The sequence below is a fragment of the Gymnodraco acuticeps genome, unplaced genomic scaffold, assembly GCF_902827175.1.
Source record: "Gymnodraco acuticeps unplaced genomic scaffold, fGymAcu1.1, whole genome shotgun sequence".
Classification (NCBI taxonomy): Eukaryota; Metazoa; Chordata; class Actinopteri; order Perciformes; family Bathydraconidae; genus Gymnodraco; species Gymnodraco acuticeps.
Window position 1 is genome coordinate 1,047,020 of NW_022990701.1, and position 26,647 is coordinate 1,073,666.

Genomic DNA, 26,647 nt, shown 5'->3' on the forward strand with positions numbered 1-26,647 from the left:
ATAAATTAAGTATGTACTAGTGCATAGTGTTTTTCATGCCAAATCCTTAAAAAGAAAGAAAATCATTTTAATATAAATAGTTGTAAAGTTTGTTTGAGGATTTTTATGTCCAGACTAAAAATGGGTTTAATCCAAGTGATGTTGCATCATTTTATTCAAAATGTTTTTGTCTAATGATACAAACACTGAACTTGTCTGTATTAGTATAAGTATTGTACTTTAAATACTTATTTAAACATACACGTATCTGTGAGTTGCATGGGGTTGAGGGTGTTAAAGCGATCTGTTATATCTAGCACAAATACTAAAACTAAAGTGTTCGTTGTTTAGAAATAAGAGACAATGAGTATTTTGATACCTTAAGTATTCACAGTGGAAAATAACAGTTTTGTTGAGTGTTTGTTTTGAGTGTAAGACTGATGCTGCTACAGTAGTAGTGAAAACATTTGTGACACCATTAGAAGAAAGAGAGAAGACAAAACACTGACGTAATATCTGATGTAAGCTTTACTTTCAAATCCTGTTACATTTAGACCTGGCAAGTTGAACATAAAATAATGCCAAACAAAGAAAACAAATACAAAACCAAAAAAGTACAAATGATCTATTTACCAGTTATCGTCACAACCCTGTACAGCCTTAACAATGGAGTAATAAAAAAAAGCTTTGTACAGCACATACCAATCTTTACCGAGTGCCAAAAGATAAGAGAGCTGAGCCTTTTCTAATCATAACGTACAGCCAAACTTAAAGCTAACTGATTGTAGACAGTGCAGTGTGATGCTAACTAAATGCAACCGAGGGGGTTAGTTTTAAACACAATTAAGTGCTGCAGAACTAGAGAGGGCAATTTCATGCATACTCTGAAGTGCTGAAAAGGTAGTCAAGCTTTTTTTTCCTTAAAGAAACGGTCACTGTGCGACTTACAAATGGGCAAAATAAGAATAAGTGCTTAAGAATATTGGTTTTATAAACAGATAGAGCCCTGTTTTAACATTACACTCAAACTAGGGGGGGGGGCATACAGAAGTGCAGCCATTCATGATTACGCTGTAATAAAAAGGCAGACATTTAAAAAAAGGTGTCAAGAGTGGACACGTTCTTTTTTTATCTTAAATTTTCTTAAATCTTTTGGACCCTGACAATTAGTTTGACTCATTCTCAGAAGTCTCAGGTGGTTTCCTTCCACCAAGTGGCACTAGAGTATAAAAGATAACAGAGATAGTACAAGAAGAGAGTGTGAGTGTGTGTGTGTGTGTGTTGGAAGGATGCTCCTTTCACTCCAGAGACAGCATGCCAGACATTGATAGAGCAAAAAGGAACAAACAAACAGTGTAAAGGGGACAATCGAGGCATCGCTCCACAGCAGGACGTGACGGATTCAATCCTAACATCACGTCCTGCCGCGAGTTACATTTTGGTCTCGACAATTCATGATCTCTCTGTCCAATCAACAACTTTCTGACATAGTTAAGTAGAAAAATAAAATAAAAAGCAACAATGATTCCATATAAGAAAATGCATGAGTACAATAGACACACGGAGAACATAAAAAACAATCCCTTTTACAATAAGGGATTTTGGCTTGAAGACCACTTAAAAACACAGGCGCTATGAATAGGGTAAAGCTTTATTTCAAAATAAAATGCTTGTACTTTGCTGCCGTATCTCGCAAACATCTCCTTTTGAGCATTTTACGGATAAATACATATTCTCTTAATCAAAAAGTGCAGCACTGTGCAAAACTGGCTATCACAATTTAGCCTGGGAAACTTTAGCTCCCAGGGAGAGCTTGACCTCTACTGTCTAATTCGTGCAATTTGTATTAATTTACGTTCTCTGATTTCACACAGGCAGGACTTTTGCACTGCTAGAAACGCCTACATGTGAAACTAAGGGGTGTTGATTGAGTCATTTACAGCAACAACTGTCCACTTCACATTATGGTGACATGGTGGATCTAAGTTTGCACTTCAAAAAAAGGAAAATTAAAGGTTTAAGTGCTTTTGGCTTGAAATGTAACTACATTAAGTGCAATTAAAACTCAAAAGGAGGGACAAAAAGCAGTACCATGTCTGCCGGCCTAACAGAAGCCATTGAACACAACGCTGTACAAGTGAATGGCTTTGCTTCATCATTGCACCTACAGGACCTTTTTCGCACGATGGGTTCTCTTATGAATGTTAGTAGAAAATGTTTTATTATGATGTAAAAGGCTCAGTAAAAAAAGTAAAAAAAAAAAAAATGAAAAACAACCCAAAAGACACAGAAGGCCACCAAACACACTAACTTTCCCGTCTTTTCCAGCACAGAAGAGGTCCCTGTTCACACTTCTGTATCGCTTCTTTTTCATGTACATAAACAAAAATACATTCATTCAAGTCATTTTGGAACAGTTTTTTTCTTTTTTTGTACACAAAAATTACAAAAAGCTCCAAAAAGCACCATTGAATCGGCCTGTGGTGACCGGGGCTGTGGGAAGCTCGCTAACCCAGAGCTGGTCACCTCCACAAAACAGTTATCTCATATATCTCTTCTAAGTATAGGTGCGTGATACATCGTTCTGCATGTGAAGCTGTGCTGCTACCACCTGGTCTCAGAAATAAAAAGTCTCTATAATTCACTGCTTATTTATCTATAAGTGCAAATTCATTGTCATCATTTTACGTTTATATTCAAATCATTAGTAATAAATGTACGATAGTTCTTCTCATGATAGGTCAGATTCTCCTTATTTACATTATCTTCTGTTTTGTGAGCTTACAAAAAACCGATTGAAATGAGCTAGTTATCCATTTAAAGGATATTCTGAGACAGAGGTGATATCAGGCAGCTGCTATGCATAACATGTTTTCACCATTATACAAAAATCCAACAGAAATCAAAAAGATGGGAGGGGGAGGGGCTACAAAACTATGTACAAGACTGATAAATAAGTAAGTGCGTGGTTTGAGGCGTTGCTTTGGAAACGTGCCTTTTACAATGAAAAGCAATCCGTTTCATTGGTTCTGTCCACGTTGCACCGCTAACACTTCAGGATATCTCAAATGTAGCTTCCTAATGACGTCAAAGCTAGTTGAAACACAGGCATGCTATTTCGATGCATAATAGCAATAGACAAAAATGCACTAAAATATAGCACTTGCAAGTTTTGTTTCATCTTTTTATCTCGTCAAACGACTAACGAAAAAAAATCTATAAAACTGAGATACGTTAGTTTCCTCAGATAATGCAACTGGGTCCAAGTCATTCAGACATTTAAAAACGGAAAATAAGGTAATAGAGAGTAGTAGCTGAAGTAGTAATAATTCAATTGATAGAACTGATAAGAAAAGCAGCTTTTTGATATAAATGCATTTTTAGCATGTACAGCCTTTTTGTCTTATAAATGTTTTCTTTTTTTCAATATGTTTGTCTGGTCCAGCTTATCCTGCTGGTCTGATTGGAAAAGACGTGGCTCCCACTGCGGTGGTTCAGTGTCATTCACACCACCGTCCGAGGAGTGAGGGGGAGGGTGAGGAGGAGGAGGAAGAGGAAGAGGAGGGTGAGGTCAAACAGTCTTGGCTCTCTCCATCAGTCCCAGGTAGGCCATGAAGGAGTGTTTGTGGGAGGAGGGTGAGTGTGGAGAGCGGGAGGGGGAGGCTGAGTTGGAGGCGGAGAGGAGAGGAGAGGTGGCGGGCCGCCATCTGGAGTGGGGGTGCGAGTGGAATGTGAAGCGGCTGTTTTGGGTGAACAGGGTGGTGAGGGGCATCAGGTGCGCCCGGTCGTAGTTCCTGTACTGCTCCAACAGGTGGCGGGAGGAGGGGAAGAAGAGGGAGGGGCCGCCGCCGCTCGGGCCGCCGGGGGTCCTGCAACCGTTGTTTCCGTTAGTGCCGAGTAAGCAGTGCAGGGGGCCGCCGGTGCCCTGGGGCTTACCCAGAGTCAGGGACAGGGCGACGGACTGCAGCGCCTGGGACGCCGTCAGGCTCATGAGCGGGCTGTTACTCCCACTCCCCCCGCTGCTCCCCCCTCCTCTGCAGAACAGGAAGTTCTCCTGACCCGTCTGCAGCGAGGAGCCCCCTGGTGAGGATCCCTGGAGTGGCAGCTCCTCCTCTCCCGCCTCCTCGTCTTCTTCCTCCCCTTCTTCTTCTTCTTCTTCTTCTTCTCCCAGACCCCCGTCCAGTCCCCCCGCTCCTCCGCTCTGGTGTTTCTTGAGGTGGCGGCTGAAGACGAAGGGGTGTGTGGTGGTGAAAGGGCACTCTTGGCAGCCGAAAGTCTGGCGCGGCGCGTGCTTCAGCTTCTTGTGCAGGTTGAGGTTGTCCTTGCGCTTGCAGCTATAAGAGCAGCGGTCGCAGTGGAAGGGCCGCTCGCCCGTGTGCACACGCACGTGCTCGATCAGCTTGTTGGCCGTCTTGGACAAGTAGCCACACTGCTCACACTTGTAGTGGTTGCCCAGGCGGTGCCCGCGCATGTGGGCCTCCAATGAGGCCTGGTCGGGCCACAGGCCCTGGCAGATGCGGCAGCGGTACTCCATCTTACAGTGCGTCTTCAGGTGGCACTCCATGGCCGCTGGTCGATTGGTGGAGTAGATGCAGAAAGGGCACCTGGGTAATGCAACAGAAAGGGGAAGTAGGGAGGGAGGACACGACACAAAAAAGCAAAGGACAGTTGAAGGGAATTTACATTAAAAAAAATCTATAACATACCTTGAAATATAATCACACAAAATGATGGAGAGGAGGAGAAGGACAGGTAAAGTGTGTGTCATGTGGAGTTCTGTGTGCTCATGGTGGTATGTGTGGCAGTTTAATGGTTGGATAATTGACATGATCAGGTATGTGTGTGTGTGGTGGAGGAAGAGGAGGGGGGGTGACAGGCTGGAGAAAAGATTGGAGCAGTAGGACATGAAGGGAAATGAAGGAATGGAGTGGCACTTACATTTAAATAGCACCTTTCATCTGCTCTGGGCCCCAAAGCGCTTCACAAACCCTGCAGAACAGAATCACCTCAGAAAAACCTCGAAATGGTCAAGGCCCTCTCTCCCTTTCTACACACTCCTACATAGACACACTTCACATTGCTCGAGTGTATACACGTGTGCACACCAGTCGAGACAATAAACCTTGATCTGGATGTTGAGGTCAGAAAACGTAGGCACTACAAGGTTATCTAAAACCCCTAATGTCCAATAACTGACTCTACAGCTGGCCTGCTTCTAACAGTAAATATCATGTGGTTTACATAAATTAAGAGACTATGTAAACCTTGAAGTATAACTCACATGTGAAGATATAAACAGTACAGCAAAGAAGTTAAAGCACATTTTCTGATACATTTAAATATAAAATATATCAAAGGACCTCAGCTCTGCCCTCTCTTTTTTGATTCTCCCTTATTAAAACAAAGAATCTAAAATATCCACAATCTGCTTCTTTCCCTTTTGAACGACAGCTTAAAGAATCTGGCTTCAAAAACATTAACACCAGACAGAAGAAACATTTAAAACTGTTATATATATTCACTGACACACTACAGCTAGCAGCAACTCCTCAAGTTAAGACTAAGAGATGCTGTGTGGAGATCTTTGAGCTCTAAAGGGGCTTCTTATGTGTTTGTCTTCTGTTAACCACAGGATATGTATATACATATAAGTAATAATATGTAACTGTGATGGTAGCTTTAACATTTAGTGATATGCTACCATTTCCAGATATTTAGCAATGTTTAAAACATCCTAAATCTACTGATGGCTGCACAGAATAGGATTAAAAAACACAGATCTTTGTTTATGACAAGATGAGGCGATAACCATAATGATTCTGCACATGCACAGCTGGAGTTATGAGAACAACTTAAAAAACAGAAAATGGCTTGTGTGTTGCTTGAAATGAATCTTTTACAAAATATTTTAATTACTGCAGTATTTCCTGAGGCAAATCCAAAACGCTGTCAACTTCAAAAGAAACTAACATCAGTGTGTGTTGTGCTGGTTCAGATCGACACACAGGCTTTATGTTGGCTTGACAGACCTGAAATGGGACATAAACGAGTCACAGTACAACAAAGGCTCCTGAGGGACTGGAGTATGGAGATGGGGGGGGGGCATGTGGGGAGACTAGAGCGACAAAACAGCCAATCAGTGTTAGGAAAGCAAGGCTGCCTTATCACAGATATGATAAAATTAGATGGCTATACGTAGGGGGTTGGGAAGCAAACTGTGGGCTGAAATAGGTTTGCACATTATGTTTTTAAAGCATTTCATTAGGGTTATTCCTTGCACAAAAGGCATGCATTCGTTTTGGTTTATATGAGTGGATTGATGTGTGTTTATGACCACGTGTAGTCCAGGGGGGCCAGAACGTTACCCCTCAAAGGTTAACAGTGGGCCATGGGCCTAGGTTGTCTTTAAAACAGCTGCAAACATATCTTCCCCTTTTTCAGTGAAACACTCTCTTGATATTTCAGGTTTCACTGACTTCCTGCAAAAAACTGGGTGTTTCTCAATGTCGAGGACGCTTGCTTGGTAGCACATGTACCTCCGAGTCAGTTGCTTCAGAAGCGAGGCAAGAACACCTCCTAGCCTCGGAAAACGAAGAATTGTGGAACAGACTAACAGGTGTGCGTCATATGCGAGGCCCCGTCTTAAATGGAGCGCGATTCCCGCCAAAGATTTGGAAATTGGTCCGTGCGCAAAGCATTGTGGGGATTTTTAAGTCTTAAAATCCCCACAATGCCTCGAAATTTCCCGTAACGAAGTACGCCAGCCTCGGTAGAATTCCAAGTATCCTGGACATTGGAACAGTCCTGCGGCGGCGGCACTCGATGACGTAGTATCCTTGAAATAGTGGCTCTGGAGCAGCCTTCCTCGACATTGAGAAACACCCACTGAATCTACAAGGACTATTTTCTGTCATACATTTTATAACTCTTTATAAATAAACTATGATTTTCGTTTTGCACGAAAGGACTTTTTTAAGACCTACAAAATATTTTATAACATTATATAATATGCCATTTTTCCGGACATCGTTTTATAGCATCTCATTCTATTATTATTTTTTGTTTTCTTCTTGATAAAATGTTATACTATGACATATTTTAATACTCTTAACGACAATGTTTATATCAGTGCTGTCATCACAACCTATTAAAAATAATTCAACCGTTTTTCCTTTCTGTATTTTTGCTGATTTCAAGAGATTTATAATTCATTATTAGGGATTCTACAATTGGAAGTGCATCTTACCTAAAAAAAACCAGCATACACTTGGATTTATATTATAATTGATCCTAATACAGTTATGTGTATCCTGCTAAAGGAAATCTGATTGGCCAATTTGAACTTTAGAGAGGGTTACCTTTGTACAGACCTAGACTGATCAATGCTACAGATCTGACGTTTGTGCTTGTTCTAAATGTTTTGTTCTCTCGAGGTGTGCCAACAGATTTTATACAAGTGTCTGTATTCGGGGGAGGGGGGTTTCTGGAATGCAATGCTTCAGATATTTTTCTTTGGCAAGGCTGCTAGCTGTGGGCAGTGGAACAACAGACCCTGAGGGGAAGCCCATTTCCATCCTTTCCACTCTCCCTTCTGTTCAGAGCAGCCACTCAGACACAGGGACCACTGTCTAATAACTTAGACCTGCCAAGAGAGGCTGTCGAGCAAAACTACAGCTTGTATCGTTTCCTCTTCTGGCCGCAGATAACGAACATAGAAGTGAGGTTGGCTGATTAAGGACACATGGCTGGAATGACCTCTAAATAGACCTCATATCGTGTTCCTGTCTTCAGCTGTATGACGGTGACAAGCTCCTATTTGAAAAAACTCTGATTGTGTACGCCTTTACCACATGTGACATCATTTTAGGAAAGTTAATGTTAAATGGTGGACGCAATGAATAAAACCCTTGTGTCTGATGGTTGAGTTTTAGCCTAATTAAGCAACTTTCAAATATGCAGTAACTTGCACAGCCTAACTATGACCGTGTGTTTATGTAAGTAATGAATTGACAGGGTGAGCGAGGGGGGGGGGGGTGGGTGGAGTTAGGAACCTCTGTCTGTACTTGCTTTCCTTACTTGAGCCCTCCGGAGGGGACGGTGTGGCACTTCTTGTGCTCCAGCAGCTGCTCGGGCGTCTTGAGGAACTTGTGGCAGACGTCGCACTCGAACATTCGCGTGATGAGGTGGATCTGCAGGTGCCGTTCGTACATGCTACGCGTCTTGCACACAAAATTGCAGAAGACACACTCGAAGCCTGTGGAGAAGGAAAAGAGGAGAGGGGGTGAGTCTGAGTTGGCTCTTCAGAGGGAAATCACGTAAAGTATTACCTACTTCAGAAACAGGAGAGAAGACAGGTCCTATAGAATTATTTTGAATTAGAATTCTATGATACTGATGGGTTTTTTCATCACTCTTAATCAAAGAGTTTCTGACTTACATAATACCTTGCATTTTCTTTAAATGGTAGTTTTGCCTAGTCAGCATTGAATATAATGTATGTTGTTGAAGATAACTTTTCAGATGCACTACAATTATGAAGTGTACATGAACCCACAACTCCTTGCCTTTTTCAGACTTGTCCTCAGTTCCGGACCCCGAGTGGCTCCCAGAGCTGGACTGGCTGCCGGCAGAGGAGGGCAGGGCGAGCAGACCCCTGAGCTCTTCGTTAACGTGGGTGAGGTCTCCGCCCTCGGAGCTGTTCAGTGAGTCGCTGAGGGCCGAGAGGGACGAGGAGGTGCTCTTGGTCTCGCTGAGGGGACTCCTCGAGTTCAGACCTGGACACAAGAGGACAGATAGCAGAAAGTGAGACATTTTTATTAATATGATCGGAAATAGAAATATAGCCCCTCCATCGAATAGGAAAATATATAAACTGAAACCCTGCAGAAATGTCAGGGTATCCTTTATCTTGAAAAATCTGAACCGCACGAACACACAAACAGAAGAGAAGCAGGCAGCCTCAATTGCCCTGTGCTCTGACGGAGGCCCTGCTGCCCATCAAATCAAGATGCAGTGGGCTTTTATTGATCTCCTTCTCCAAGTCTGTAATTCACTCGGCCGAGAGATGGAATTAGAAGGGGAGGGGGGCGAGAAGGAGCGAGGGAGGGAGGGGTGAGGAGCGTGGGTCATGGCCGAAGGAGCTAAGATGGCGGGAGCATCTCAGGGCACTGCTCAACAAAGGGCATTCACTCAGGAGGGAGTGAAAGGAGGGAGAAAAGGCTGCAAGGAGCCTGAAATGGCTGACCTATCTTTTTAACGCAGGCAAACACACAAGTATGCCTGCATGCTGTGCACACACACACCGTTTTATACTTAACGGGAGATATGGTTAATTGCCTTCAATCAAATCTAAATAAACCAGGGTCATTCACAGTAGCATCTTGAATACGGTATTGAACCAGCTGGAGGGAGCTTGTATCTGCTCTGCTGCAGTATTTAACATACACTTGCCTTCTCTTACAATATTCAAAAGGTTAATGCCACAGAATATGAGCAAACAAAGAAGGTGCTTGGGCCTTGACCTTGAAATACACCTTTATTGAAAAATATTCCTCTTACAGAATAACTTCGTCCATGATCGTCTGGCATCATTTAAGACATAAGAACAGAAATAAAAAGGCCAAGTCTGCCGGTCTGCCAAAAGAAGATATTAAGTAAAACCGTCACATAATTCAGCTCCTTCCCCCCCGTGGAGAAGGGCACCCGACCAACCTTTTCCCCAAGTCGAGTCCAGTCCTCACAGCTTGAACTGTGACTCCTGCTGAGCTCATCCATCTCCTGCCTGGTCTTCCCTACACAGTTGACCAGATAACTAACCTTTTACAGTCTGTCAGCATTCACTCTGAGTGCTGCTCCGTCTACCTTACTCTCTGAAGAAAACACACCTTAACAAAACAGTGCTGGACCATGAAAAAGTCCACATGTAGAAGGTAGAAAGTGTGAATATAAGCCACACCCCTGTACATGTGTGTGTTTGGTGGTGGTGTCCATCTTGTGTAAGACTGAGATAAATGCCAAGCCAGGCTGAGAGACTTCAAAGATGGCCACAGTGGCATCGTAAACCCAGCTCGTCTCCAAAGGAACCGAGGCCTATTGATTTTTTCCCCTCAGGCACGATAAGGGCCAACCTTCTCAGATAAACAAGGCCACCGTGGCCTCTGAAAGACCCCTCAGCTGTCTATGCCGGACAATCCCACCCACCCACACAAATACACAAGCACCACACATACTCACACGGAGGAACAGTGGAAGAGCAAAACGTCAGCAATAAACTGGACAAAGCTGTTTTAAACAAAAACACTCATATCGACCACCAGGGGTTCAACCCAGCAGCTTTAAAAGTCCACAGAAGGTCGACCTGAAGAGGCTGGTTTGAGAAACTCAGTTCTCCTGCTCGTATTTCCCCGAGTCCTCTGAACTGACACAGAACTGTGTTTACGAAGCGTTAATTGCTGTCACATGAGGATGTTTTGACTTGAAAATGACTGGTTTTGTACACAGGAAAATGCCAGGAAGATAGGGATTAGATTCCACTGTGCAGACTACAGGTACAAGCCCAACGAAATGCACAAGTGCCTTTACTAATATACGATATAAATGACATACAAGTGCAGAAGGTATTAATGCAGAGGAGAAGCTATTATTTATTATATTTCAGAAGTTATAAATGTTGGTTCTGTAATGAAACATTACTTGTTCTTGTATCTGAAATGGAAATAGTGCTGAAATCCTGAGTTTATTAGTAAATCGATTTATCTGCCAATATTTTTCCAATCAATATACCATTTAATTCATTATTTTAAGCAAACTGCACAACATTTTTTACAGGTACCAGCTTCTGAAATGTTGGTTTTGTTTGGTTTGTCTAAATACCAGTATTTGATTGATTATGGGTCAGTCCAGACAGGCAATTTCGATGTGTACATTGTTCATTCTTTTTTACTTTAGAGACCACCAACTAATTGTAAATATAATCTGCAGATTGAGGTTGTTTTACAGACACATATTGTAGGTATAGTAACATTATTGTTGTCAGTAATTGCAGGGACTATGTTTAAAAGGGCTACACTTCTCCCTTAAAGCTGAGAGTCCGCTCTTTAACGTCCGTTTTTGGTTACATTTAAACCCCATGTGTTTGAGTGTGGAGCCAAAACAATAGAAAATGTGTCACTGTCCAAGTACTGCACTGTATTTCTATTCTGAGCTGTGAACAAGAGCCACAATGTGTAAGCTACCACCCACTCTAACATGTGAGAGTCATTTTGAAAATAACTCCATAAAGGCATTTTTCTCGGGGTTGAATCATGTACTTTGCTACTATCCAGTACACGAACAGCAGACACGAGAACATCACGCTCAAACTGCCACATTTAGTCCATATCCTTAGCCAATCTTCAAAAACCTTTAAATTATATTATTTTTGATTATCAATTTAGTGTATACACTTCTTCTGCATATTATTGAGTTTTTCGCTGTTGGTTGGGAGAAAAAAGATTTCACAGGGATGGGAGTTTTTCACTATTTTCCCATATTTTATAGACAAAATAACTAATTGAATTACTCTGTCATGCACCCTGATTGTGTACCTGCATGTCCCGTACTAATGTGGTTCTTCATGTCATTCTCCTCCATGCAGACGTACTCGCAGACGCTGCAGCACAGCGAGAACATCCACTGCTCCTTGTCCACATGGAGCGACATGTGGCTGACAAACTGGGCGTTCAGCTCAGTCTGGAAATCACACACATGGCAGCTGGACAGAGAACAGAGGAAGAGGAAGGGAGATGGCGAGAAAAACGGGAGGGACAGTCAGCTTTAGTGTTATATTATGAATGCATAAATTGGTAAGTGGTACAGCCAGGAAACATTCATTTTAATTAATTGAATAAAGATTAACTGCAGACATGATGCTAATTCTTTCAGATCATTAGTCACTCAAGTATTAAAAGCAAAAGTATTGTACATTTGGGGAAATACACTTATTTGCTTTCTTACAGGGAGTTTGAGGAAAAGATTACAGTCAACACTTTAGCCAGAGTTTCTTAAAAAATATATATATTTTCCAAAAAAAGACATAACCAGAATAACTAAGACCATTGTTAATGGCAACAGTAAGATACCACATCATAGCTCTAAATGTGTTTTACGCCATACATGTTTGTCAACTCTGTAAAACACAGTTAACTAAATGTAAACTAACTTCAGATAATCAATCTTTTAAAACAAAATGGCTTGGACCAAACCAAAAAGCTGTATCCATTTTAAGCTAATTGTTTTGTAAATTAACAAAAGCTCCATTGGCATTAATGTATCTGTATCAGTGGATTTTACTGTATTGCCATATTTGTAGTTTTATGATACTAAAAACTGTATCTACAATAATAATATAATTACACAGAACATGTGCCCAGGGACAAGAGCTGAAAACGAGCAAAAGCAATGAACCATTGTGTTGAGCATATAAGCTTCAGGCTCTGTATTGAAACTATTTTAAATTGCATCATCCCTTTCGGATACAATACATTTAATTCAATATAAATACATCTAAAGCTCACTTAGGATTCTTTAAGAATGCCATGCAACTCCAGGAAGTCACCTGAAGAAGAGATATTTCAGCTCATAACTAAGATTTTGAAATGTAAATTTGGAAACTTCAGGCGATATTTTTATTTGACCTTTGGACTATGTGTCTTCCAGCTCTAGCTTCATACTCTATATACAAAATGAATGAGTCTGGAATTTATTTTCTAATAAAACTCAATTTTGATAATTTCCAGATAAATGACTCACAAAAGGGGAGAGAACACTGAAAACAGAGTAATTCAATCAAGAGATATCAAGATATACTCGGGCATCAAGCAGCAGATAGAATTGTATTAAAAGCCAACATTGTATCCTCTGCTACTGGCTCGAGACATCGCAGAGAGTGCGTCTGCTGTGTTCTCACTACCTGTAGTAGTACAGGCAGTTCTTGCGCTCGGCGGACTCGGCGGTCACAGCGCTGACGATCTGCTCGGCGTCCGTGTTGACCAGCTTCACAGAGTGGATGGTCAGGTGCTGATTGAGGTTAGCCCTGCACTTGGCTGCATAAGGACAAAGGTGACACTTGTACTTCCTCTCTTCTGCAAAAATAAACAGAGACGTAAGACCCCGGGTTACAGAAAACATTACCTCAGATTATATTTTGATTAAGTTACGCTCAGCCTGTGAGACTTTAAAACAAGCTTAAACCTAATTGCTTAATGCCTAGCCCTGCCTCACCTTTGCCTGACCCCAACTGTAACTCTGATCCTGGGAAAGAGGGAAAAAAACACACCATGTGTTCTCTGACAAAATCTACTTTTCAGGGAAGCATCTGGACATTCCTGTAGATGCCACGATATGGTGACACCATTTTACCTTATTTCCAAGCCCTATACAATTACATTTAGATGGATCAAATTATAATATTTAGCAAAAACAAATCATCACAACCTCTAACCCCCCTCCCTATAACCCCCCCCTCAAACACACACACCATTTGCCCCAAGGACATGGAGCCAGGCAACCTTTATGTCGCCGGGGGAAACCAAAAAGACCATCACACTGACATATGCCCCTGCTTCTGCTCTCTGTGGTGTGGCCAAGCTGTTCACAGCCAACACTCTCAGATGGCATGTGTGTGTGTGCGCGTGTGTGTGTGCACGCAAAATGTGAGAGCATGTCCAATTGTGTGGGGGCATTTTGTACACGAGTCTCCATTTGTGCTCCCGGTGATTTAGTCTGAAATCCCAACTAGGTTGCATTAAATTCTAATCCAGCGTTAATGTGCTTTAAATAAAAGGATATTCATTAATTTATTTTCCTAATAAGTACCGGGGAGGGATTGGAGAAGACCGTGATGGGATGGAATGGATCAATTGGGAGCAAAGAAGGGCCAAGTTTAAAAAACACAGTGTAATCAGGACACAAGGGAGCGTATAGCTTCATCCTGGGGAAGTCTCCCGTGTGTGAGAGAGAAAGTGAATGAGGGAACCAATCAGGACTGCATCAGAATTACTGGTGTGTGTTTCTGTGTGTGTGTGTGTGTGTGGAGATACTTTGTGAGGCACCCCTCTAGCTGGGTAATTAGACGGGTAGATTTCCCAGTGAGACTAATCATGGTAGTAATCTCTTTAAAGGAAGGGTAATCTAGTCTAGTCAACCTTATTTACTCATTGTGGGAAGCACAAACAAACACACGCACAGCAAACAGCTATACATTAAAAACAACAACGCTTAAACAACTTATGTGTGTTTTTATTTACCTGTGTGTAAAGACAGATGTCTGGAGAGAGTCTGCTGTCTACCGAACACTTTGCCACAGACAGGACAGGGGAAGAGCTGCTCGTTTAGTCTCCACTGGGCGATCCCGTTTCCCAGCTCCCCGTCGTCCTTCTCTGAGTCTGGGACACAAACGCACAAATCCAAACTCATCATTCACTGCCGACACAAAAGCCTTTGCAGGAAGACCAAATGCTGTTAGCTCGTGCTACTGTAACTTACGTTTTATTATGTACTGATGCTGAAACTACCAACTACCGTGTGCCACAGATCATGGTGGTATTGTTGGAATTAGTGGGGTAAATCTTAATTTTACCCAATTTCATTTTGCCTTTAGTTGAATAGTAAGACGGTGGGAGACGGGCGGATGCAGCAATGGTCCGAAACAAACCGGAGAAAGTTGTAGCAACAGTTAAATGTATGGTACAGTAGGTATAACAACCACTAGGATTCCCCATTTACATCCATTTTTAATGAGATTTAACACCAGTAAAACAGCTAAAACGATACAATAGGATACCGTCTTGTTTAGTCCATTCAATATTTGTATTTAGGAATACTGGTAAATGTGCTTGGCTTTCTTACGGAGAGTAATAGAAAAAAATACTGGCTGATAGTTCACTAGCTTCTTATATGTTATGTTATATACTATCTTGTTTTTAAATATGTAAGCCTACTAATTCTGTTTTTGCCTTTCATCTGAACTGTGCCTTTGCTGTTGTCACGCTGTAAAGCTCCCAACTGTGGGACTAAATAAAGGATATCTGATTATAAGCTCTTTCATGTCTGTCAACTAATTATGAAGTTACAAGCACCTGGCAGCTAGCTAATCACAAACACATAATACAATGCTTTTTACACAGCTATAACCTCCTCATATAGGATCCTGGTTCATCCTCTTATGGAGGTTGTTGGGCTTTCTCTGCCTCTGGATGTAACCCATACACAGACGGGTAAAGGGGGAATGGCAACAGGACAAACAGAAAAGACAACAATAGAAGATTTAAATGATTATATTGATGAAAAAAGAGAATAAATGAAGAGAATCAGACGGACACATCTAGTTCAATTATTGAATAGCCCAAATCTACACATTAAAATGGTGTAATCTATCAGGGAAAGTCTCATTGCCTTCCCTCTCAGTGAAACAGAACTACTGAGACACTGTGTGTTAATTTGCTAACCCACAAGACTTCAACCTGTCTGCTACCATTTGACAGATGCTCCTTGTGTAGCCTGCGGGTGGGATGAAGTGCAAATGCATTCTTAATGTCAACAGCCAGCACCAGTCCTCTGCTCTACAGCCTGCAGCACACACACTTCACTGTAGCGCTCCTCACTGTACGTCACCCCCCCCCCCCTACACTCCGTAATCAAAGACAAAGAGTGAGAGAAACTATTTTCAGCTGCTTTGAATCTGAAGAATTTAAGTTTCTGTTTGAATTTAACCTCACTATAGGACTGAGGGTAATGCAAGAGGATAAAGACATGTACTTTTTAAAGAAGGCTATACAACTGTTTGCAAATTTAAATGGGGTTCTTACTTTTGTCTAGTATATGAATTGTTCAGAGAGCATGATACACGGACTGACATTGACATTCAATGAATCCGAAAAATAGTTTAAAAAATGTGTTTTACTTTCAGCGTTCATAAAGGGTGGAAAAACGTTCCTTCTCACTAAAAGTTTTGATTCTTTGCAGATGGAAATCATTTCAAAGGATGATACAAAAGAGAAAAGGAATCTTTATGCCACATTAAACACTGTTTATAATAAAACAGCGTCTTAAACTCACTTTTCAACATTACATTTTTCTTTTTATACAAAACACATTGATGAGGTGGTACCACAAAAGCAAAGAATACTTTCTGGAATGTTCAGGTATTATGTCACACCATGCCAAACAGTGGTGTGACATTTGACTGATTCACAAACCCAGGAGAGTTTTTTCTTTACTTGAGTCACATATTTAATCCTCACTTTGCCCGTCTACTGTACATGCATCTACTGCATTTGAGTTGTGTGCCTTTGTTTGTTGCTTTTATTTTTGTGACGCAAATTAAATAGTACTTATTTTCCCGAGAGTAGTTAGTATTCATATGCAAACTATTTGGTATGTACAAAGGCAGTTCAATGGTAAAGAGGGACACACAATAAAGGCAAAATGCATGTGTGCTACTTATAGGCATTTTCTTCCTAATTTTATTATATTATTATTTGGGTTTTATATTCCTCAACCCTGTCGAGATATCTTCTTATAGTGCGTGTAGCTGAAGCTTAGCACATAAAGCATCAACTTGTCCTGACTCAGAGAGAGACTCGGGGACGGCCTGGTCGCACGAGGTGAGGAGAAGCCGGGCGGCAAAGACCACGACCCCGCAAACACACTGATGATTAAACCAGTGAGGGTGTGGCGTGAGCCTGAAGGTGGTTAATGGCTTTATTAGTGCCATTACAGCTGGAGCGAGACAGAGGGATATAAAGAATACATTTAAGGATTGTGCTAAACCTCAGATTAAAGCAAAATTACTCACTTGTTCGTGCGTAAAAAATGAAAATATGCACAATTTTACTTCTACATACATTTATATCATATGATATATACTAAAAAAACACACAGACTTTTTTCCCTTATTTGAAATTGTCAAAGACTCTAACTATGTTATTATTTGCTTGTTTTTTCAAATACAAAATATAATTTACAACACAGCAACCTATTGTAACTTCCAATTCATCAAACCATTAACCAGGGAGGAGTGTGGAGGAGTGTGGTGCAGTGGGTTGTGAGTTGGGTTGTGAGTTGGTATTCGGATCAGGAGGTCACAGGTTCAAACCCCACTGCAGTAAGCATGTCATTGTGTCCCTGGGCAAGACACTTCACCCCAAATTGCTCCTGTGGGGATTGCCCACAGTATTGAGTATGTAAGTCGCTTTGGATAAAAGCGTCTAACAAGTAACATGTAATGTAATGTAATTATTATTGTGTACTAATAATAATAATCAATATCATGTCCTTTAATAAACTTAGCTAAACCTTTGACTATATTTATGCTGGTTTGTAAGGGACAACGAACAGGAATGGTTACTAGGTTTACCAACCACTGAACAGAACATCTGGGTAATAAAAGTCTGCCTTCTTACAACTGCAACTAGAAATACTTTTGGAGAAAGAGAAGATTAAAAAAAAAAGGGGAAAAAAAGAAAACGCTAAAAGAAAATGTACAGGCATAGAGAGAGACACATGACGCAGAGAGAAGAGTACAATAGTACTACAGTAGAAGAGTGAGCAGCAGAGTCTGAAGCTTAAACACACAAGGGAAAGGGGAGGTGGGCTGGGCGAATTAACTTTCAGGACACTCTTGACACCCAGAAGCCAATCAGATTTTCATTAACTGGCAGAGGGACAGGCAAAGCTGGCACAAGCTAATTAACCTCTGGATCTCTCACTGCCAAAGGAACATGGAGGGAAGTTCTGGGATGCCAGGGAAGAGGGGAGGAGAGGGAGAGGGGGGGATGCCCCGGGCAGAGGCCTCTGGGCTGGGGAAATGTGTGAGAGGGCAGAGAAGAGGATGGAGCTCTAAATATGAAACGGGAGAGGGGGGTGGGATCATGTAAAGTGTGAGGTGGTTAATTGAGATGTGTCCTCGTGGCTGTACACTCAGATTTAGAGATGTCTTCATTGGTGGTTGAGTAAGGCTACAAAGCTTCTGGGAAAGAGTGTGTGTGTGAGTGTTAACTGTATATGCATGCATGTATGAAACTGTATAATGAGCATCTCTGCATAATCAGTTATTTCTTCAAGCTACAGTGAGAATAACTGGAAGACTTTGATGCTTGTCTTTGAAGATACTGGACTATGAAGGATGCAGCCGTAATGAGTGTTGGCAGTTAACGTCTGTTTGGGCCAGCTGAAGATACATTTGTTCTGTCTTATTATTATTTCTTCGGAGGAGATAGTCTATGTGTAAAACAACAAATGGACATATGGCAACTGCAGCTGCAACTAACATTTAATTTAAAATGGATCAATCCTTTTATTATTTTCTTGATCAATTGATGATCTTGATAGTCTTTGAAATGTTAAAAAAATATTTCATACTAAAGAATCCAGGATAATGTCTTAAATGTGCTTGATTTGTCCAACCAACATCCAGAACCTAAAGACTCTAAGGTCCAATCCCAAACCGCCCCCTACACACTACCCCCTACACCCTACACCCTACACCCTACCCCTCCCCCTCCCCCTCCGTTTTGCGCGTTCGCGCGGAGGGTCCGCCATATTAAGTGCTGTTCCAAACCAACGAGTGTGGAGCGGTGTGGAGGGGGAGTGGGCTACCAAGCTCTCAAACAGCGAGTCTGCATCGGTGCTGACTTGAGACCGGTCTCTACCTGACCGGAGTCACGCTGTGTGTGTCCGTCAGGAAACACGCTGTTTACAAGTAGTTCCAGCAAACATCCACTGATAAACTGCGATGTTAACAACCTCATGATAACCTCATATGTTTTTAACTTAGTATCATACCTGTGTTTAGTCTAGAAAAAGGTAAATGTGTGCATTGTATTATAAAGTTGTGTATATTTACAGACTGTTGCAAAAACTAAGAAGCTTATAAACATCAGGTTTACAACTAAAAGAGCTTTACAAAAAACACAATTAAAGATGTTTGGAGTTTTATTTGAATTATTAATTTACATTTTTTGTCTAAGAGATGCTGATTTGAAACCGTTGTTGCATACAGTTACGGCATTTCCTGTTTCTGCCGGAGAGAGGGGAGGCCGTCCCAAAGCTTGCCGCTGTATTTATACCCTTAACCCTTAATGGAGGGAACTTCATTCAGCTGCGAGTGTGGCTACAAACGGAGTTCACTCCGTCACCGAGGGGTAGGGTCGAGGGGGTGATTTGGGCCTTAATGTCCACTGCTTGAAAAATGACAAAAACGTGAATAATCTGATCATCACGATTGTTTGCCGACTAATTGAATGGTCCCACCGGAACCCGGTTTACATATTTAAAAAGAGTAACAAGGACTTGGTATGAAAATAAAAGAATCATGGTTTATAAAAGTGATAGGATTCATATAATTCGTGCTAGAATAGAAATTGAAGTTCTTTGATATCATTTTACCAAAGGCATAATGCTGCCTGCATGTGTTTCCCTCACAGTCCTTTCATTGATTTGGATGTTTAAGAAGTATAGATGTAAAATATATTGACCATCCGTGTTCTATGACCCTGCAAGAAACTGCTAGAAATGTCCGTTCCTCTACCACTACTACTAATACTACTACAGTATGTTCCTGTGTGTATGCATTAATGTGTGTGTGTGTGTTTCCCATGCGTCTTACCGTGGAATAGTGCCCTGGTAGAGGAGCTTGCTTCTGCGGGGGAAGAGCTCTTCGAGCGAGAGTTAAAGGGTGATTGTCTGAAGCACTCATCCAGAAACGGACTGAAACACAATACATAATATTAAAAGTTACTCAGCTACTAAATTTAACACCTATTGTATTCAAATGATTTTGAGAAAATGCATTATGAAGCAAAAGCACCGGGTATTATTGACTCACCTGTGTATTCCCACCATGTTGTTGTCTTTGTGGTTGTTGGCTTTGCTGACTTTTTCTGAAATAAGAAAATAAAACACAATGCCGTTAACATATTTAAAATGTTTTTATAATCTGTACAATAACATCCCCATGGACGATCTGCAGAGACACAGGGGTTAAAATGTACTTCCAATGCATAACTGGGTAGTAACGATTCTCTTAATCCAGTTTGTGGGACAAATAATGTGGGTTGTATTTAATAAAGTACAAGAACACATCAAGAACATTTAAGAACACAGAAGCAGATAAAACATTGTTTTAATTCAACTCGGCACACTCGATTTATATGCCACTATAATTTATTTTGTCTCTTAGAAATGGTTACAAAATGTCCCAAAGCCTCCCTGCACATTGGCCACTATAGAAGAGAAACTAACACTATATGATCCTGATTCTTTCAAGTTTAACTCTGCTGGTAGAGCGCAGGTTGCCCATGGCAGCGGGGGGGCACTGGCCATCTGGAGAAGTGGGAGTCTCTCTGGTGGGCCCGCCGACCTGTGGGCCGAAAGTTAGCCCAACAACACCAATATGAAAAGATTCTTTAAAAACTAAAACATGCATAGATGGTCAGATGAGAGAAACCAGATGGCCCGTGTGTGTGTTTGTGTACGGTAACACTCTTGTATGTAAATGGGGAAACAAAACATTACAAACACTTCTCAACGTTTCTGACTGTGGCGTCAAAAACTGCCAAGAGTTGAATCATTGCTGCCAACATAATTTCAAGGAAAAGTATAGATGAGATAAGTTTAATACAGATGAACTCAAAGGTTTTTACTTTGAATTGCAATGTATAGATCCACATAATAGACGAGGACTCCTTTGACAATAATATTCAGTCTTCAGAAACGGCTGTTGAAAGCTATTCATCAGTGAAAACCTTTTTTAAGAGCTTTTTCTCTTTCACACTTCAACACTTGAGTGTAACTAGCTGTTCAGTTCTTCTCTACATCCCATCGTAAAATATGTATTTTTTTCTGATAGAACAACGTGTTGCTAAGAATAATTAAAGAAAAGTTGAAACAATGTGATCGATCAACCAATCACCTGCGCATTATGACACCTAAAGACACTTAATAATGCTAGTACTATATTCACCAGGAAGTAACATTTTCACCCCGGCCATTTTTGTTTCAGGTGAGGCGGTTAGCCACCTATGAAAGAGTGCAGGAAATACTGAATTAAACATCGCTACAAAAACAATAACATAAAGAGAAAAAAGTGTCAATGACTGTTTTTTCAAAAAGACCTTCCACAAACTTTACAGTCTTCATACCTAAGATCCCAACTCTTTAATCACACATGAAGTTGATTCTGTTCAAGTGCAAGGCAGGTACAGTTTCTGTTACACCTCTACAGTAAATAATACACAACTGAACAAATAAAACGGAAGCTATCAACGTCCTCCAGAGAGAATCACTCTACTGTAGATACAACACAGTAGAAGCTTATATTACAAACTACAAAGTAGCCATTTCCTAGCTGTTAAGAGTTATTGAGCATTAAATAAAGAGAATTTAAAGAGGTTTATGAGTGATATGTAAAGTGAGAATTGCTACAGTTATAATCTGCTAATGCTAGTATCGGTTTTTTCAGCATTCAGTCGTAAAAAGCCCTATACATTGTGTATGAAAATGGGAGTGAGTTTCAAGGCGATGCACTGAAGGGAATTTCAAAGCTGCAACCATCTCAGTGTTCAGAGCGACCTTGCTACTGATGTGTCTCTGAGGTCCTCCTGCTCTGGGTAATTCATATTGATTGCTCATTGTGTGACAGTGGCCCACTCTGTTCCCGTCCCCCTCACATTCAGACCCGGCTCTAAAGGTGGTGGGGGGGCCTCTCTGTTGCCAGGCTAGCAATGCCCTGGCCTCCCTGGGTGGCATACTCTGTACCCCTGCTGCCCTCTCTACCCTCTGCACCCCCCCCCCCCCCCCCTGTAAACACCCCACTCCGTCACACCGCTCGCCAAGGACAGAAGTCTCTTTCCACGTTGCCATGGAGATGCCGCACGGGAGAAATGTAAAGGGAGGGAGGAGGGAGAGGAGGGGAAGTGCAGGGGGAGAGCGTGCGCAGCCAAGTGTGCTTGAGCCGGCATGTCTGAAAACGAGTCAAGGGAGAGAGAGAGAGAGAGAGAAAAAGAGAATGGGAGAGAGGAGGAGAGGGAGGGAGGAGGGGGCATTTGTGCAGACACCACTCCCCATGGGGCCGTGTGTGAGCCTGTAAAGGTGTGCATGCAAGACTGTGTGGGAAAGAAAGACTGCCAATGTGTGAATTTGTGAATATGTGTGAGAGCAAGAGGAGGGAAACGATTTTACACAAGCCCCTTCCTCTATCCAGCTTCTGATTGCTTCGCCTTATAGAGCTGGGGGTCACAGCCCAGGACTACAAGCCTGACCACCCCCCCCCCCCCCCCCACATCTGCAGCTTTTCCCTGGGGGGAGACAATGGTTCCACCTCAAAGCTCTGTCTTAATCTAGCAATACAAACAGCTGTCTGCCGCTTCAATGTCACTTTCATGGCCGCACAGGTAAAAAGCAGGATGTCATTACATGTCGTATATAACCTCGACTTTACAACAGAGCCACCGGAGGATGGAAATGGAAACATGTGGGTTTTATGGTCCAGTATCAGAAACTGTCCAAGGTTTACACTGCCGCGCTGCAAGGGGAAAAGAAAACATGTTGCTGTGTGCATGTGTGTGTGCTCGGAGAACACTGTGTGCCTGGATTCGCACATGTCTGGAAGGAACATACCTGACAGTTTGAACAGAAGTTCAGAGGCCATTTTGACCGATATGTCCTGGGAGAAGAGGTCTTTCTGGGGGCGGGCCAGCGTCTCCGGGAGGTTACTCAATGGCTCCGTCTTCTCACTCGCCCCTAAAGTGCTGAAGGCCAGCCGGTGTGAGGCCGGGGGGCTGCGGTCTGCAGGGGGCGGGTCCACCTCCATGGGCTCTGCCTTTACTTTCACCCTCTGGTACTGGTCTTTGCTGTTCTCTGCAGCAAAAGATTGAACAAGAAAGAGAGGACATTCTGGTTAAACGTCTGCAAAGATTAAACAGTTAAGAGATTATCTAAGTACGAAGATTTCGTTTTTTTCACAGTAAAAGAGGTTATTGTTTCCATTCAAGCATTACAAACTGACTAACCAGAAAAGAAAACCTATGCATGCGATTGTTTTCTCTTCTTTTTGATTGCAATCACGTTCATTTAATTAAGGTAAAAGGACTTTTACTTAAGTAAATAGATTGAGCACGTCTTCTACAACTAATGATTGTCTACTAATGCTACTAATACAGTTAGTCTGGACTGTATTTTTATGCCTCTCTTGTATTGGAGCGGACTTTATGCATACTACACGTCTTCCACTAAAACCATGAAGAAGAATAGTCACACAGGTGATTACACTGTAGCTGGATATCAAATAAAGACATCATTTAATGTGTTTTGTCAGAAGTCAAGTTCATTTTGTTCATACAGCCAACATTCACAAATCACACATCTGCATCAAAAGTCTCTAAACTCAGTAAGACGTATCCTGTAAGACCCGCTCAATCTTTAGAGACTTGTTATAAAAGAAAATTCAGAACAAACGCATAACCCTCAAAAAGGTCAAATAATTTAAGTAAAGCTGAGATAAGATTGAAAAAGATTAAGTGTTTTTATTTGATTGAATTGCTATGAGCAGATCTACACAATAGACTTGTCCTCAGTGTACATACATCAGACATGTTAGGATGCTCAATAAGCCTAATAATATATATTTCAGAAAAGGTAGTAATGTTGTCTTGCCATTTTTTTTATTTCAGACGAGGGGTTGAGCCCCAGATCACTATGAACTAATCTCCACAAAATATGACTTTCGCACATATGTACAGGTAAATTACACATCCAGCATACATGTTTAAAGGTGTTGGAATTAGAGCTTGAACAGTGAAGCCAAAACATTGCCTCTTAAGCTGAGCTGAGCCAGTTAGCATCTCGCTGTTTAATTATTAGGGCATGAGGGCACCGCGAGGTCAGACTGTCGCTTGGGGAGGGCTTCTGCCGCTCATGTGGGTTCACTGAAGCAAACAAGGAAGACACTGGAACACTTGAAATGTTAAAGCATAGCTTATTATTCTGTGCTGATGATAACTCCAGGTGTTGGATGACAGAGTCTCTCCTGCTAGTCGTTTTTCAGCACATGAACAATGGCCTGATGGAACAAAAACAAGCCGTTGACTCACTTTTCAAACAAGTTCAAGAGGTGATGCCAAGAGAGCACGCTATAAATAGTAGGGATGGCATCTGTGAGGAATGTCCCGAGTCGATCTGCAGAATCAAACCCTGGCACTCTTCCCTCTACGCATATTACACAAAACACTATAGGCCACCATTATAGAAATATTAGAAACTATAAAAAGGAAACTGATGCAGGCTTTATTTTCTTAAATGGAGAGCTATTACATTGTCAGAAATTGCTTCTCTAAAGTCCTCGGTGGCTTAATATACTTAAATGCGGTCCTACTTTAGGCTATAGTAAGTAGTACACGTAGTGCAGCAGTGTGATTTGGAATAAATAAATACTTGGTAGGGAGGTTGCTACATCTGTTAGCATGTGAACATCCACGGTATCTGATCTCTGGCTGTAGGGATGGGAGGAGGCAGTGTCTCAGTGCGGCGACAAGCAGGAGCAAGACAAAGCAGCGGGGCTGATACTCAGCACGATTATGGGATATATGAATTTGGCAGGGCATCGGGAGAAGTGGGAGGGGCACGGAGGAGGTTAGAGGAGCGGGATAAAGAGTAGGGAGGGAGAGAGATACGAGAAAGTAACCCTGCGCTAGCCCTGCCGGCCCTCCTCTCACATTCTCCACTCTTCTGTGTGAGAAACTAAGAGCGGACCTGCAGTATAGTGTGTGTCCAGTGTCCACGTCTGAACATGCAACAATCAGTATGTATGCTTCTGGGTTTATGCGGGTGAGTTAAAGTGTGAACTCCCCCTTGCCGCCTCCCTGAGGTGTCCAGGTGTAGCCAGCATGAGGGGGGGGCACTGACAACCATCAGCCTCACTAATCCTTTAATCAGGTGGCCAGAGTTGGCCAAGAGTAACCTAGGAGAGGCTGATGGAGGGGCAGAGGAGGAGAGAGAGAGAGGGGGGGGGGGGGTGATAGTGTTGTGGGGGGGGAGGGGGGGCACAGCTCTGTAAGGGTCAATAAAGGGACACGCTTGCTTCCTATCATTGGATCACCTGAGTGGACTGCAGCGCTGCAAAAACACCCACAGTGTCACACAAAAATTCATCCCGAGTACCAAAACGTACTTGAGCTCTCAGCGTGGGGACAAACATGCGTACAACCCCAAGAGCCATCACCGAGAGGTCACGTGACACAGCGAGAAAAAGATTTGGTCGTAAACACGCTGAAAGAATCACATCAAAACAGAGCAGATCAGAAGTGTACCTGTCACACAATGAAAACGTGGCCTTACTCCCACACTGATAATAGCTATGGCTTTTTGGTCGGGGTCAGGACCTAATGTTCTGAAGCCATAAAAACAGCCCTCCGTTTGTCCGAATACAGCGTGTGTGTGTGTGTGTGTGTGTGTGTGTGTGTGTATGTGTGTGTGTGTGTGTGTGTATGTATGTGTGTGTCTGTAAGTGAGAGTGTGACTATTTGTGTGTTTGTGCCCTTTGTGTCTATGAGTGCATGTGTCATCCCCTCTGGTGCTGAAGCCTTTTTTGTGATACACCAGCTGCCATTAGGCTACAGAAACAGGTCTTGAGGAATGTGTGTGTGTGTGTGTATTCAGTGTTGCTCCAATTCCTCTGAATATTACTTAAAATATATCAGTAAAAATACCATTACTAAATATATTTTAAGAACTATTTAAGTGTGGTTAAACCGAGGGCTTTTATTTTATGTGTGTGTTTAATACATTTGTGTGATAGTACCATCACGGATAATGAACACGACTAATTTGATTTATATCGTGACATATCACATCACGTGGTGTGATAACAATTTGAGAAACCAGGCAAACTGTAAGTAATATTTTATTGCAAATCATAATCATTTTCCTGTTCACAGTTCGTCACAGATATGAGTCTTGCCACAAAATGCAACTTGACGAGCAGGCTTCACAAGTACACATAAAAACATCTCTGTTCTTCTGGCTGTTTGTGTGGTAAATAAGCGATGAACTCGTTTTATTTGGGTTTTACGGTCAGTGCTTAAGATTTATGTCTATGCTTAAACAAATGCCCATGGTTCCTCTTCATGCAGCACTCCATATGTTTTAGAAACTAATGACAATCTGTTAAATTGCAAGTCTGTCTAAATTAGGTGGTTAAAACGTGTCCAAATGCAACTCTTTAAGTAAAAGGCTGCTAACAAAGCTACTTTCAGCTCCATTTGGTTTGTAGTGGCCACCATATTGCAAATTAAACAATGTGTGTGAATGCCAAGTTACTCTAAATGCACTATACATCCCTTGTTCCCTCTGATGCAGCACTACTCAAGATTTGAGTCAGAATGAAAGTGACTGGGGTTTATGCGATGTTCTGTTTTTAGTGATCCAACTTTGACCTCAGATGTCTACTTGAATCTGTGTGGACGTGACAACCTCTTTCGCTGAGAATATACGGTAGGGAGGTAGACCCAGGACAGATTTGTAACTACACTTAAACAAAAAAGTCACACACCATTAGAGACTTAATGCATGCGAGTCAATTTACTGCACCACTTTGATGCATCGATGGCACAGTAACAAAAACTTGGACAGACAG

At 42.0% G+C, this 26,647-nt stretch overlaps 1 protein-coding gene across 4 annotated transcripts in view; it reads right to left on the reverse strand.

Moving 5' to 3' along the window:
* Positions 1-489: 489 nt before the first annotated feature.
* The window catches only part of znf827 (zinc finger protein 827), a 64,570-nt gene continuing 38,412 nt past the window's right edge, over positions 490-26,647 (reverse strand). For 2 of the 4 annotated variants that reach the window (XM_034231320.1, XM_034231319.1), the window contains exons 6-14: positions 22,636-22,875; positions 19,844-19,898; positions 19,625-19,725; positions 14,265-14,402; positions 12,929-13,100; positions 11,565-11,731; positions 8,544-8,753; positions 8,056-8,233; positions 490-4,583 (exon numbers count right to left, since the gene is read on the reverse strand). In XM_034231320.1, coding sequence (XP_034087211.1) covers positions 3,551-4,583; positions 8,056-8,233; positions 8,544-8,753; positions 11,565-11,731; positions 12,929-13,100; positions 14,265-14,402; positions 19,625-19,725; positions 19,844-19,898; positions 22,636-22,875 — 2,294 coding nt within the window. In that variant the 3' untranslated portion in view covers positions 490-3,550. Of the gene's footprint in view, positions 4,584-4,917; positions 4,969-8,055; positions 8,234-8,543; positions 8,754-11,564; positions 11,732-12,928; positions 13,101-14,264; positions 14,403-19,624; positions 19,726-19,843; positions 19,899-22,635; positions 22,876-26,647 lie in introns of all 4 variants that reach the window. The other 2 variants (XM_034231322.1, XM_034231321.1) reach the window with 2 other exon arrangements.